Genomic DNA, 14,978 nt, shown 5'->3' with positions numbered 1-14,978 from the left:
CGTTTGCAGGGTTGAGAAGACTTTGACCTTTTACCTCAAATGTGTTTCAAACCTGCTTTTTAATTCTATAGTGACATATGTATAAGTCAATTATTTAAAAAAAATGCCCGTTTCATAAAAAAATGCCTATACAATTAGAGATCAAAACGGAAAGTAAATTGTTATTTCCTTTAACTCGGGAATGCCAACTCAGCATTTGACCTTATAGAGTAGTTATCAAGTTTAATTGTATTACTAGTATTATATGTGTACGCCACTGTGCGTCTACCAGACTGATGCCTTCGTTTTTAACAGCCATTATTAAGCGTAAGCTGCATGATGAAACACAACATAACGTTTGATGATGTAGAATTGAGAATGAATTGAATTGTGCCTTACATAACTGTAACAACGTCACATTGTAGTTTACAGCCCGTATTTTATCAGATGATACTATATTTAGCCTTGACCTTCTCGTCTGGGGGCGCTTCTTCGACGCGTTACGAAGGTCATTGAGCGTGCGCATTAGTAATTTTTGTTCATATTTCAGGAAAACAACTCGTATCAAAATAAGACGATCGATTTGAAAGTGAAATTGTGAGAATTTGCGAATCAATCTGGATTGAGGAGATAACCGAATCATCACTTTGGTATTGTTGTGTGTTTGTGGCCATTACAAAGCCTGTTGATTGTTTAAAAACACTCTGTCCGGTGCCTCCAAAGGAAAGGTGTAAGCCGGATAGTGTTGCTGTTGTCCCCACTGCCACTGAGCATGGCCGCTGCATTTAACATGGAAGACCTCGATGGCGGGCTAGCTGCAGACTTTGACTCAAATCTAACTGGATTGGGTGCTGAGCTTGGAACAGCAGCTTATAACATGAGGTAATACATGTTTGTCTTCGATAACATCCTGCCCCTTATCCCGAGGGACTGTTACCAACCGTTAAGTTACTGTGTGCACACACAAACTAGTGTGGACCGACAGGCCTTTACGACACAGAGTTTTATATGTTATGGTAATTTGCTACAATTAAAAAATAATACACAGAAATCCTCGAAATCCAGAATGAGAGTTTGGGTTACTCTAATGTTCAAAATTCTGAAATATGGTCACCAAACTGAGTTTTCCTCAAAACGACCTCAAAAATTCGTTTTTTGAATTGTTTACAATTGGCTATGGCAGAAACACAGTCACTTGGGGGCTGAAAATCAATAAATACTAATTTTCAATAAAAATCATCCGCTATACGTATATAAATAAACAAGTTGTGAAACACGGCACCGAGTAAATCGACACCCTGTCGGTTTCAAATGTCGATTTCTTACCTTAAAATGCGAAACAAAAAGTGCAGAGGGGGTCAGGTGTTAGGTTAATAACCATTGTTCATAATCGCTAACTTGGTTTTATTCAAAACGGCACAAATCGCGAGTTTTTTGGTGATATCCGACAATTTCATGATCGAAAATGGCCAGCAGCCAGAATCAAGGGGGATTCGCGCAGAGTTATGGGTAAATCAAGTGCGCATACTCATTTTCAGCCAATCAGGCGTGCCGTAACAGCGAGTATTTCCTTGATTTACCCAGAACTCTATGCGAATCCCCCTTGATTCTGGCTGCTGGCCATTTTCGTTCATAAAATCGTCGGATATCATCAGAAAACGCGGGATTTGTGCAGTTTTGAATAAAACCAAGTTAGCAATTATGAACAATGGTTATTAACGTAACACCTGATCCCCTCTAAAATTTTTGTTTCGCATTTTAAGGTAAGAAATCGACATTTGAAACCGACAGGGTGTCGATTTACTCGGTGCCGTGTTTCACAACTTGTTTATTTATATACGTATAGCGGATGATTTTTATTGAAAATTAGTATTTATTGATTTTCAGCCCCCAAGTGACTGTGGGCAGAAACATTCCATCCTATCTCAAAATGTTATTACGTGACCTATGCTAACAAGTTATTATGTAGTGTTATGAGGGCTACAAATGACTGTCATGAAAAAATGAAGGATTTTGAATATTAGTATAAATTATCCATGGAATAATGTTTACATGGAATTCTATGAAAATGTTCTGAAATGGCCCCTTATTAGATTATTTTCTTGGAAACACACTTCTTTCCCTGTAAAAACATTAAGCATGAATGACGTGCATGTATGTGAATCATCCCACAACAATTTTTGAATGATTTACTGTGATGTTTTAATGGTAGTAAACTACCTTAAGGTACAGTCATGTGCTGCGACTTATATTAACATTAGGAATACCTGATTGAAGTGAAACTTCAAAATCAATGTATGAAAAAAAGTAAATTACGTACTTTCATTGGAAGAATTACTATATTTCTGTGAATTTGCCTTTAATTCTCTGATTTGAGTTAATATTTTTGTTATTTTGGGTGTACCAGATTATGTACATTAGTTATCCCAGTAATAATTCGCACACTTGTAAAAAGAAAAGTTTTACGATTACAAGCTTTTGCGGTATTTAGTGCATAGCATTTGCAAGACTTTCTCACTTTGTCAGATATTTGGTGTCACATATCACTTTGGAAGAAGTCAGAAGGCTGTAAATAATCAACTGTGCCAGGAAGGAGACATGGCTACAACTTGGAATGTTTTTCAATTTTACTTAATTATTTCAATTTCAATCTTTTTCAATTTTACTTTAAAAAAATGTGTTTTTTTCACAAATGTTCATTTCAGGGCAACAGAAACCATAGGCACTTTAAGTCTAATCAAAATTTACTTTATTTTAAAGGAAAGTTGTTAAAAAAAAAAATGTTTATATATCTCATAAAGAATTTATCAGATTAGAATATGCAATGAAGTTCTAATGAGAAGTCATATAAATTGCGGATGATCACTAAATCACAATGCAAACATACATTTTAGTGTCGCCCCGGATGCCAATGTTGAATGTTACATTTAAAACATTATGTGACTTATTTGACTTAACAATAATTTGTATTGTGTTCTTGACAATTCTAATATAGCATTACCGTGGATTGTACACACTATAACTTCATTAATTTAACTTGCAGTGAAGTATTGGCTGTGTTTAAACAAGAAGAAGAAGAAGAAGGAGGGTGAGTTAATGTCAGAAGATTCTGTAAATTATGCATGTGTACACTGTACTGTTGATGTATGGTATATAACTTCTGTATTTATCAATTCTCTCGTATTCATGTAATCTAATATATCATAACCAATCTAGACTTAATGGTTACTAGCTTATACTAAAATATTTTTGGATATTTAGAGTAGTATCAAATTCTCATTTCCGGTCTGGTTAGACTTAAAACATACCACAAATATTTACTTTTTTAGGGATATAATTTTTGGTATGTGTTGGTTCTTGGATATTTCAGCTTCATCGTTGTGTACTTCGTTTAGTAATTTTGACTTCCCAGGTTGCGTAAAAATGGATAGTTTCGCCATTTTGACACAGAAAATGCCTGAGCTAAATTATTTGCTGAGGGATGGTCGCTTGGGTATGTGCGCTCTAACTTGCAGCACATGCACCTAAAAGCATTAGGCAATCAAACAAAATATGACTTTGTACTAAAGTACTTTCATAACATTATGAATCCCCTCAAAAGCAAGTAATTTCTATTCCCCTCAAAGGTAAACAATGGTTTAGTTCCCTACTTTACGCTATGACTCAAAACTGTTTTCTTTATTGCTTCACGTGTATATTTGCCTTCAATTACATGTTGGTGGTCGTCACTGCCGTACCTGGAATCTTGCCGAAAACAGTTTGGTTCCAATTTACATACAAATGTAGCTATCGCTGAGAATTTTTTTTTTTCATAATTTCTAGTAGCTTGGCGGTAAGTGGGTTTCGCGGTAAGTGGGTTTCGTATTGGGTGGTTCTTGCGGGGAGTAGGGCTTTGTCGCAGTAACTGGTCCTTTCATCGTTGTTGAGAATTAAAGTTTTATGTTTCTTTAACAACTTGCACTATTCTGGGGATACCATCCTTAGAAGCTATTAATTTGCCCTTATGATTTGTGCAGTTGCTCTGGCAGGAGTTCCAAAATAAGACCCATGCTCTGATAATGCCCATAGTTTCAAAAACCAAGAAACATTATCATTATGATCTTATTGGTGTTGCAAAAGATAGTTAAATATTGTTTATTAAAATTAATAATCCCCATAACCGTTTTCCAATATAGATAAATTATAGTACATAACAAAGAAATGTATATATATATATTTACATTATTACTAATGCATTGCAATACAACTAATTAAATTGAAAGAAATTGCAATATAAAATATTCATCAGTAATACTTCTCAAGGGCGTATTTCATGGTCAGTGTTATTTACGAAAATATTTGTTTATAATTTTATAAATTGGCTTGGCAATTCCCACTCCAATTTGAAATAAGTGTACATATTTTAATTAATAAATAAAATAAAAGATACACTAACAAAAATAAAATATTAATTATTGGCGATCCGCTCTGCTAGGATTGCCCCTATAATCACTTTTGTTGCCGATCCGCTCCGCTAGGATTGTCCTTAAAATCACTTTTGTAGTTTTGTGTGTGTGTGTGTGTGTGATTTCCAGTGTTTTCACGTATTATTTCTTCTGTGATTTTTTTGGCTTGGCCGATTTCGCTCAAACTTGGCAGGTAGGTCACAGGCAAATGTATCTCCTCCTACAGTACTGATATTGATAGTGCATGTGCCTTGGGTTGTCCTCTATCAGTTTTGTTAATTTGGTAAGGAAATTTTGAATTTCCTAATTTTGGCCAATATTTTAAAATGGTCATTTTGGTCAAAAATGCTATTTTCAACTTCTTCTCTGAAATTAAATGGTGTCTATCAGATTTGTTCATTTTGTGTTGACATCTTCAATTCTCTATTTTTAGCAAATATTTTGTCTTTTTTCATCAAAAATAGTACTTTTGACTTGTTCTTCAAAACCAGTAGTCCAAATTATTTGATACTAGGTACACATGTAGCTTGGATGACACTTCACCCAGTCACTAAAAGTTGTCAAATTTATCAAAAATTTCAGAAGTTCATGATTTTTTTTTTATTACCTTCTCCTTAATTAATGAACAACATGCTCACAGGAAGATATGTAATGTTTCCCATTTGTTCTGTCAACTGTTCTCTCATTCTGACATAGCACATGGGAGTTCTAAGTTTTCTTTGATTGGTCTATTGTGATTGTAATGAAAACATAACCACTCAACATATTTAAATGTGTATAGACATGATTGATTTTTGTGGAAAATTATGCAAATTGCCTAATTTACATACATGTACCAATATTTAGGCTATTTTAGTGATACATGTATCTTGAGAACCATTTAATATGTTTTAATAAAACTTGGTGCATAGATGTGTTGGGGCAGTTTCCAGATATATTTAGTTTTTGGTGGAACATATCAGCTAGTGAAATTCAAGCTATTTGGGTGATATTTCAAGAACCATTCAACATATTTCAACAAAACTTGGTATACTATATACATGTATTACGAATTCAGATAATTAAATATCGTGTTATGTTATTTTCTCAACACGCTGGAGTTCTTTTTTAGCTCTCTTTGATTCTAATTTTATTGAATATTTCTGTTATTTTTGTAAAAAATTCCACTTTTAGCATTATGTTTTATTGTCTCACTCACTGGGGTATTTGTCATATACAGCACTAATCTTTTGTACAATAGCCGTTGAGCAACAGGCCATTGGCCTATTTTTTGATATCTTACACTGTATCAACGTAATCCCAACGCAACTTTGAACTTTGAATGAACTGTAAATCTGCCTTCATTCTAGAAAATACTATCGCAAAACGGTTGGAAATAATAAATGTAACAGCAGAATACGTTCTATTAATAAACTAAGTGACTTCTAAAGACTGAATGATTTTTGCAAACTTCGTATACAGGGCCCATTTAGTTATAAACTGACGTTAGCTTCACATTCATGTCCTACCATGGAAACAGCCAAAAACATGTTGCTTGTTTTTTGAGCGGAGCGGATCGTCAACCAGCCTACCAGCTTGTATTGACTATGTCCTGGACTGTTTACTAGTATTTATTTACTTGTCAGTGTCTGACTGTTATATACAGCCCAGAACATGTCAGAATAGTAAAAAAAAGGAAATGTCAGTTGCCCGTGCCTTGAGAGCCATTGAACCAAAACAATCTGTCAGCCTTCGCCGCCCACAGCAACGATATGATTTTATATTGCATAGAAAAGAACACTAAATGCAGCTATCCCGGTCAGCAATCGAATCAACAATCTTCATGATTTATGCAATTGGTATTTCCATCTATTTGCTTAAAATTGTCAAGTTTGAGAGTGTGTTTTTACGTACAGTGACGCGAACATTCAACAACGTGTTGAACAGGAAGTCCATCTTGGGCTAGTGGCATTGTCAAATTTAGAGAGTGCAGGAAATGTTTCAGTAAGGAATTGTTATGCATATCAAAATCCTTTATTGGAACAGAACATGTTATAGATTCACCAAAAACAACGTTGCCATTGATCTAGGCATACAACGAATTGGAAATCGTCCGATCCAAACGACCTGCGTCCTTGAGAATCTATTCTTATCGCCTTTGCCTTTCGAGTGAAAAAGGTCAAAACTACTTACCGCGGCGATAGATACCTCAATTATATTTTGATCTTAGTAATCGAGGGTAAAAACCGTGTTTATGCTATGAGAAAGTGCAGATCTTGAACGTACTTTAGTGCAAATACATTTTTGCCTATCACGGCGAATGCAATTTAATCCCTAATTGTATGCGTGTCCAATATGCCGACCAAGAGCAAAAACATTGTTATGCAAATTAGCTTTAGTTGAAAATTTGAGTTTTCTCCGCGATATCTACGTGAGTTTGAACCAAAATATTATCGGCAAGAATACGACTGTGACAGCCACTGAAACGCAATTGAAGGCAAATGAACACGTCAAGCAAAAAAGACTTTTTCAAGTCAAGGGATATAATGGAGGCTCATACCATTTTGACACTTGAGGGGAATAGAAATCAGTTGATTTGAGGGTGTAACAATAAGCAAGGGAGTAACTCACTTTTATGCTACGAAAAAATGCAGACCTTGAACGTACTTTTTGGACTTTAGCACAACGTCATTTTTGTTTGATTACCTAACGTTTTTAGGTTCATTTGCTACAAGTTACAGAGCACATACCTAAGCGGCCGTCCCTCAGCAAATAATGAAGCAAAGGTATTTTCGAAACTCACCCTTTTTACGCAAACTGGGAAGTTCGAATTACTAAACGAAGTACAGGACGATGAAGATAAAATATCCAAGAATCAACACATACCAAAAATTATATCTCAAAAGTGAATATTCGTGGTGTATTTTAAGTATAACCGGACCATAAGTAAAAATGTGTTAGTACTCTAAATATCCAAACATATTTTAGTATAAGGTAGTAAACATGTCGGAAATTGAATTAGCATAACAATGCATTTGACCTTTGACCATTTTAATTTTTGCTAAAGTACATTCAAGGTCTTCACTTTCTAATTTACTAATAGTAAATGTTTGGGGTCGCAATCACTAGTTATCGCTGCGGTAAATAGTCTCTCACCTCTTGGTTATTATTGTCGTGCAAGTAATAAACTTCCTAAATTTCTAGGGCGCCTCTAATAACCTATGTTACCGCTGGACTGAATCAATTATACATGTATGGTATATCACCAAACAAACTTGAATGATTGGGCGAAAATATTTTTTTTTTTTTTTAGCTTAGTTTTTTGTTTGGAAAGGCATTCACGCCAAATTTTGGTTCCTTGGGCGCCTCTAACAAATAAACCATCTAAGCACGGGGCTAAATCAATAATATATTGAAAAAAAATTGTGTGATTGGGCAAAAATCGTTTTTTGTTTGTTTTTGTTTTTTGACCTCAACCTTTTTCATTTGGAAAGATATTCATGCTAAATTTTGATTCCCGGGCGCCTCTAATAAATAACCTATCTACAGTAAGTGCTGGGCTGAATCATTCATATCACCAAATAATCATGGAAGATTGGGCGAACATTTGAAACGTTCGTTGTGATATTGCATTACATTGCGTTTTTTAAGTTGTATGCCATAAATTGTGTTTTTAGAGTCCCTCAAGTTTGTTTCAAAAACTGCAGTCATGCCAGAGATAACCAGAACATTGAAATGTTTGTTGTGATATTTATGTCCATTAAATTGTTTGTCACGAGCGGTAAATGACGTTTTCGGAGTCCCTCAAATTTGTCACCTATCCTACCATCAGAGTAAATTACAGCACTAATATTTGTTCCCTGGGAATCCCTAATAATAATACAAACGGTGTCACTATCCAATTTTCTAACTGCAATTATTTTCGCTGTTTCCCAATTTATTCCTAAGCATGTTTTTAACCAAAAAATATATAGAGTTTTATGTGCCTGAAAACGAGCAAAGACGGGCAATAAAATGTTGCAATATTGTCGCCATGTTTATTTATCCTTGACTGTTCCATCACCAGAGTGAAGTACATCACAAATGTTTGTTTTCCAGGAGTCTGTAATGAAACTGAATTCATGTCCTTCATTCAAATTCATAAATGTTTGTGTCATTTTGGGCCTCACTGGTCACTGTGTTTCCCTGAATCTTGCCAATATCGATTAGGTCACAATCACTGTAGCTATCGCCGAAGGAAATAGTCTCACATCCAAAATTGTGGTTCCCTGGTGCCTCTAAATAAAAAGTAGTCTAGAAAGATTGAGCGAAATTGGTTGATCTTTTCTCGCTCAGAAATACAGGGGCAACTCGATTTTTAAGGATGATTGGATGACTTCTTTTGTTTCAAGTTCTAGTATGCCTAGAAACAAAGCAGCATTGTTATTTTGGTGAATATAGACCATGTTCTGTTCCAATAAAGGATTTTGAAAATGTTGATGTTAAAAGGAATGTAGATTTCAAAAAACTAAATAATATGCAAAGCCCATAATGTAAATGGTTGAATGTATCTTGGTCAAAGTAAGAAACGGCACATGGGTCATATTTAGGAACTCCTGTCAGAGCAACTTCACAAATCATAAGGACAAATTTCATATAAACAATGTATTTTACACATATTGTATACATCGCTATGAGACCCATATCAAACACAAGGCAGTGTGACGACCACTGCACTTTAAGATAAATTTAGTAATAATTCATGGTGATACGAATGTTATCTTAAATTATATAGAATCAAAGATAGTTCAAGTTATACACATGCAACACCTACAATCATATTTTGTGATACATGTACATGTATATATGCCATGAAAAATACATTGAAATTTATCAGAATTGATATTTCTGCTTATACAGTACATATTCCAGAAATATGTAAGAACACTAGAAAAACAACCTGAGATGAAACATACCCATCAATCATTTGCATTTCTAGGAAGGTGCATTGTCTCTGATTTCCCTTGATTTGTCACTGTTACGTCTTTATTCACCTTTGATTCAAATCTCAGTGTGTTAACTAATTCGCCTTTTCCATCGGAATGAACGCAATTAATTAGATTGCATTGTAAATACCTCTGTAGATTCCAATATATTCTGTGTGCGGCCACCTCACCTGCCGTCAAACTGAGTGAAGAAACACTAACTTATTTAAATCAAGGACAGTCATATGAATTGAAAGTAAAAAAACTTGGCAACACACATGCTTATCAAGGCAAACTATTAAAGGTAAGAAATATTTAGATCTGTTTATAGTTTCCACGAGCATCGGAAGGTGTTTTTTATTTGAAACAAAAAAAAGGGCCATTTCTGTTGCTGGTGGTGCAATATCTTATTTGTGTATGGGCAGATCAACATGTAGATCTAAATGTTTCATTTAAAAAATGAAAGTTTTTAAGAAACAGATCTTTTTTTGGGCCTTATCTGTTTGTGTATTAATTCTGACAATTTCTCAGAAATTTGAAACAGGTTTCAATCAAACCTAGTTTGGACACTTCACCTGCTGAGTTAGTCAACTTTTGTGATTTCCAATAAAATTCACCCAGTCTCCATAAAACATCAGAACGTCTGTGGTGAGAACTCTAATTTACATAGTAGTAAGAGTTTGATGATGTGCGCTGTCATCTACTGGTGTCAAAAACCTGCCATCATTGACTGAATTGACTGAACTAAGTGCATCAACTTATCTGCAACAGCAGTCTGTTAAACCATTTGTTTTCACTGACCTTTAATTTCATTATATTGATGTTTTGAGCAATTCCATTGGGTTTTAAGTTCACAAAGTTGGCAGGGAAACAATGAGCTCTATGTTCACATAGATTTAATTTAGTGAATTTCACTCAGTGAAATAGCAAAATTAAAACCCAGTGAATAATTAATGCGTTTACAGTACTGAAATCATTGTGTTATTGTTATTTTTGTTCTCAGAGTATTGTTCATGTACTATTCCATGACAAGAGACTTCAGTATACAGAGAAAGAACAGTTAGCACACTGGAAAGCTCAAAGACCTGGTGATAGAATCTTAGATATTGGTAAGGAATTTTAAGTGTTATTTCAGCATTGTTAACATATTTAACCATGTGAGCTCCTGTATCCTGTCAACCACTCCCTCTCCACTTTTGCATTATTTTTAGTCCCCGTTCCGATGGACCGATTACATTCAAACTTCACACATACATCATACTTAATATTATACATATGCACATAAATTTTGTTTCATGATCTGATTCAAGATGGCTGAATGGTGGCCATTTTTGTGTTGAAAAATCATGAAAATCAAGAATTTATGGATGGATTTTGTTCAAACTTGGTATATGTACATATGTTGGACATTATGGGACCTTCAAGTTGATGCATGTCATTCTGTTTTTCAGATTAGATATAAAATTTCTGACTGGCGGCCATTTTGTTTTACTGAATGCAGTTCTAGTGCCATATCTCTGCCATGCTTTGACTGATTATGTTCAAATTTTATATATTCATTATAGATCATGTCATAGATATACAGGTATATTGACTTGACTATCTGGTTCAAAATGGCCGAATGGTGGCCATTTTTGTGCTGAAAAGTCATCAAATCAAAATCAAGAATTTAGGGAAGGATTTTGTTCAAACTTGGTACATACATTGGACATTATGGGACCTTGACGCATGTCATTCTGTTTTTCAGATGGGATATAAAATGGCTGACTGGCAGCCATTTTGTTTTAATGAGTGCAGTTCTAGAGCCGTATTTCTGACATGATTTGACTGATTATGTTCAAATTTTATATATACACTATACATCATGTTATAGATATACTGTGACCATTTTGTTTTAATTAATACTGTTCAAGAGCAATATCTCACAATATGGACAAGTACTCGTTTGACGATCAGAAACAAGATGACTGAATGTCAATCATTTCAATGTTAAAAAATCATCATAATCAAGCATCAGTCTCTGGATCCATATCTCTGACATGTTTATGTTCCAACTATATTACTATAAACAAAACTATATATCTTACGTTTGATAACTAACAGGGACTGTGACATGCATGGCTTGTTATATTCTGGATCACATTTGCCAAAAAGCCCAGCCCTTCCAAAATGTCATAATCTTGTCGCCACTCATTCATACTAGTAATATGCCTTGGTCTTGATTTTCTGGGCGCTGACATGGTCAAATGTGATATGTGAAAAAAACTCCCTATTCAGACTAGGTTCTGTCCATTTGTCTGTCTGATGTCATTTTGTAGACAGACTTTGTTTTTTTGATTTGATGACATTTGATTTACTGGCAGCCATTTTCAGCCTTTCAACACAATGCATTACCTTTGCTATTTTACACATGCAGAATTATTTCAAATTGGCATGAACATTACCTATAGGGTGTTGTAGGTATACTTTGATTTGTTTTGGTTCAAAATGACCAATTGGCAGCCATTTTTATTTTATTCTTCAAGTGGTCTTCCCCATGGTATTATTCCCAATTATTATGGTCAGGTGGTTAAAATTTAGTCTGAAGAATGTGTATGTCATCATATTGTATGTGTTATATATTTGTACATTTGTAGATGTCCCCTTATCTTATGGAATGTTACAGTTTTATGTGTTATATATTTGTAGATGTCCCCTTATCTTATGGAATGTTACAATTTACAAGAAGTCCTAGTGCACTCAATGCTGTTGAGTTTATATGGGATCCCACAAAAGAAAGCACAGGTGTTTTTATTCAGGTAATCTCAAACTTTATTCTATTGAATTCAATGCTGTCATGTTAATTAGGAATTAGGAATTATTGTACATTCTCTTATTTCCATATTTCAAGAACCACTCATTCGATTTCAATGAAACTTGGTACATCGGTCCACTGGGATGAAGCACGTTTTGTAAACTTCAAATGTATTCTTTTTAGTCCCCGTTCGGATGAAGTTCGAAAACGGGGACTTATAATTTGATCCCCGTGCGTCTGTCCGGAGTCATATCTCAGAATCCCTTGGACTGATTTTGTTCATTCTTTGCATGTGCCTAGTACTTTATGTGGGACGTATGCACATGCAGTGGTTTAGCGATTCGATTCAAAATAGCCGACTGGCAGCCATCTTGTTTTTTGAAAATGTCGTATTTTGGACATGCTTTATCAGTTTTCATTCAAATATAGTACATAGATCATACATGTTAGGATACATGTCCCCGACCGTCCATGAGTTCCTGAGTCTGTCCGTCTGTGTGTACGTCCGTCTGTCCAACGTCATATTTCAGAATCCTGTGGACCGATTCCGTTCATTCTTTGCATGTGCCTAGTACCTTATGTGGAACATATGCGCATGCAGTGGTTTAGCGATTCGATTCAAAATGGCCGACTGGCAGCCATCTTGTTTTTTGAAAATGTTGTACTTTGGACATGCTTTGTCAGTTGTCATTCAAACTTGGTACATGGATTATACATGTTAGGATACATGATGATTTATTTCGCAATTGGATCAAAGATGGTCGACTGGCAGGTATCTTGTTGTTGTTTTTTATGCGGTATCTTGGATGTGCTCTGTCACTTTTCATTAAAATTTGGCACATTAGGATGCATGTCCATGACAATTTGTTTCAAAATCTGGTCAAGGATGGCCGATTGACAGCCATCTGACTTTTTGGCCTTACTACTATATTTCCACAATTTATGTACCATTTTCATTCGTATTTGGCACATACATCATACATATCAGTGTGTTTCATAATCAGTAGTCCAGTGGATTTAGGGTTTGACCCGGAATAAAATAGTACATTAGCGAATTTTGTTTCAAAAGTTGGATAAGGTCATTGACCAAATGACCAAAAAAACCCCCACGACCTAAACCGTTGGGCAATTTTTTTTAGAGCATGTTGAAGATTTATTGGTTTTTAGCACTGATTTTACCTACCGCGGATATTCAACCATGCAATAACCTCTAATTACCATTGAAATGTATTACTTTATAACTACAATATTTTAAAAACAATGAATGAAATATAAATCTGCATCTGTAACAGATCACTTCAACATGCATGATGACGTCATATACATGATGACGTCACTTCTGACGTCAGAAGTCCGTTGACCTTGTGAAGCCGATGTCTTTTAAAAGCTAGTAGTCCAGTCAATCTAATTTGATTTTTGGTCAACCCGGACAAAATTCCAACAGAAAGTTTCTTTGCAGATTTAGCAACAATGGACATCTATAAACATGATATCATGATATTGATATTGCCCATATAATGGAAATATTAAGCCATTTTATTGATGCAGTAAGACGTACATATACACATGCATATGGGATAATAATGGTCAATATATCCACATATTTATTACACTTACCACAGTTATCATATTTAGTCAGCCAAACATTTTTTGCGCATGGTGAAGCAAATAGCCATCTATATACATGTACAGCGCCACCAAGTGGTGATATTTTCAGAAATATACAGGGTCTGGTATTAGTCTAGTTTCATTGGCATTTTGTCAATATAAATTCTACACAATATGAAAAACTGGATTATTGTTCATATATCATTTTCATTATTAAAAAACAAAATTTCAGAAATATTTGGGGCATATTTAGATCCATCATTCGCCAAATCACTATGATACTTTGCTGCAACTCCCCACAAATTATACATCTGCATAAAAACACACATGTCAAATGAATCATGTTTATCAAAGTATATGTGATTGTATCATGTAAAGATTGGTGATACAATGGTAATATATATGAAGGACATTTCACAGTTACAGGCATGTGGAATGTGGCAATGATCACATATTGAAGGGGGCTCATATCAAGGTTTGATGTGGTAATATCAAAAGAGTGATTGGCAAGACTTGTGAGATATCGATTATATCAAGTTTGTGGTAGAATGAGAAGTTACAAACTAACATGATCAGACTTGTGTTTTGTCATACCTTCATTCTGTTTGGGATTGGTATGAAAATAGGTTGGTTGGTTGGTTGGCCAATCATCACATCAAGTCAGTATAATTCTAAGTTTATAATATTATAGTTGATCATCATCATCATCATCAAGATCCAGATTGGGTGAATTTCTACAGCTTACACATCTACATTCATCACACATGGGGGAGCATTTTAGTCCATGTTTTCTACATGTGCAACGTGTCGTTCGACAGTCTGCTTAAATTTACATTTACATCTGATAACTTTTAGTAATTTGTCAGGTGCAGGAGGCTTGTCAGTTTGGATAGCAAGCAATTTTCCCTTCTTCACTTTCCAGCCCCATTCTTCTAGATTAACATGAGTTTGCCCTTTCCACATCAGAACCTGGTGGTATACCCGTTGACTATGGTAACCTACAGCTGCAGATGTTGGTGAAATATTCTCAGGCCCTACACATGTAACGCTTGTAGCAACTTTCTGAAAGAATTTTCCCATTGTGAGTGAATCCAATGTTTCATCTGACTTGCCATCATATAAAAGGACCAAAGCTTTTTCTCCTGACTCCATAATCACAATGTCGTCTTTTGAAGCATCATCTTGGTCAAACACTGAAGCATGACATTG

At 34.9% G+C, this 14,978-nt stretch overlaps 1 protein-coding gene across 2 annotated transcripts in view; it reads left to right on the top strand.

Annotated features, from left to right (window-relative positions):
• The first annotated feature begins 461 nt into the window (after nucleotides 1-461).
• LOC102802540 (transcription factor CP2-like) overlaps nucleotides 462-14,978 on the top strand; it is a 35,869-nt gene continuing 21,352 nt past the window's right edge. For both annotated transcript variants that reach the window (XM_085495285.1, XM_085495284.1), the window contains exons 1-5: nucleotides 462-861; nucleotides 3,023-3,067; nucleotides 9,527-9,671; nucleotides 10,371-10,476; nucleotides 12,056-12,165. In XM_085495285.1, coding sequence (XP_085351411.1) covers nucleotides 752-861; nucleotides 3,023-3,067; nucleotides 9,527-9,671; nucleotides 10,371-10,476; nucleotides 12,056-12,165 — 516 coding nt within the window. In that variant the 5' untranslated portion in view covers nucleotides 462-751. The remainder of the gene's footprint in view (nucleotides 862-3,022; nucleotides 3,068-9,526; nucleotides 9,672-10,370; nucleotides 10,477-12,055; nucleotides 12,166-14,978) is intronic.

The sequence above is a fragment of the Saccoglossus kowalevskii genome, chromosome 21, assembly GCF_978046115.1.
Source record: "Saccoglossus kowalevskii chromosome 21, keSacKowa6.1, whole genome shotgun sequence".
Classification (NCBI taxonomy): Eukaryota; Metazoa; Hemichordata; class Enteropneusta; family Harrimaniidae; genus Saccoglossus; species Saccoglossus kowalevskii.
Note: the sequence above shows the minus strand (reverse complement) of the source record. Positions and strands in the feature narration are given on the sequence as shown.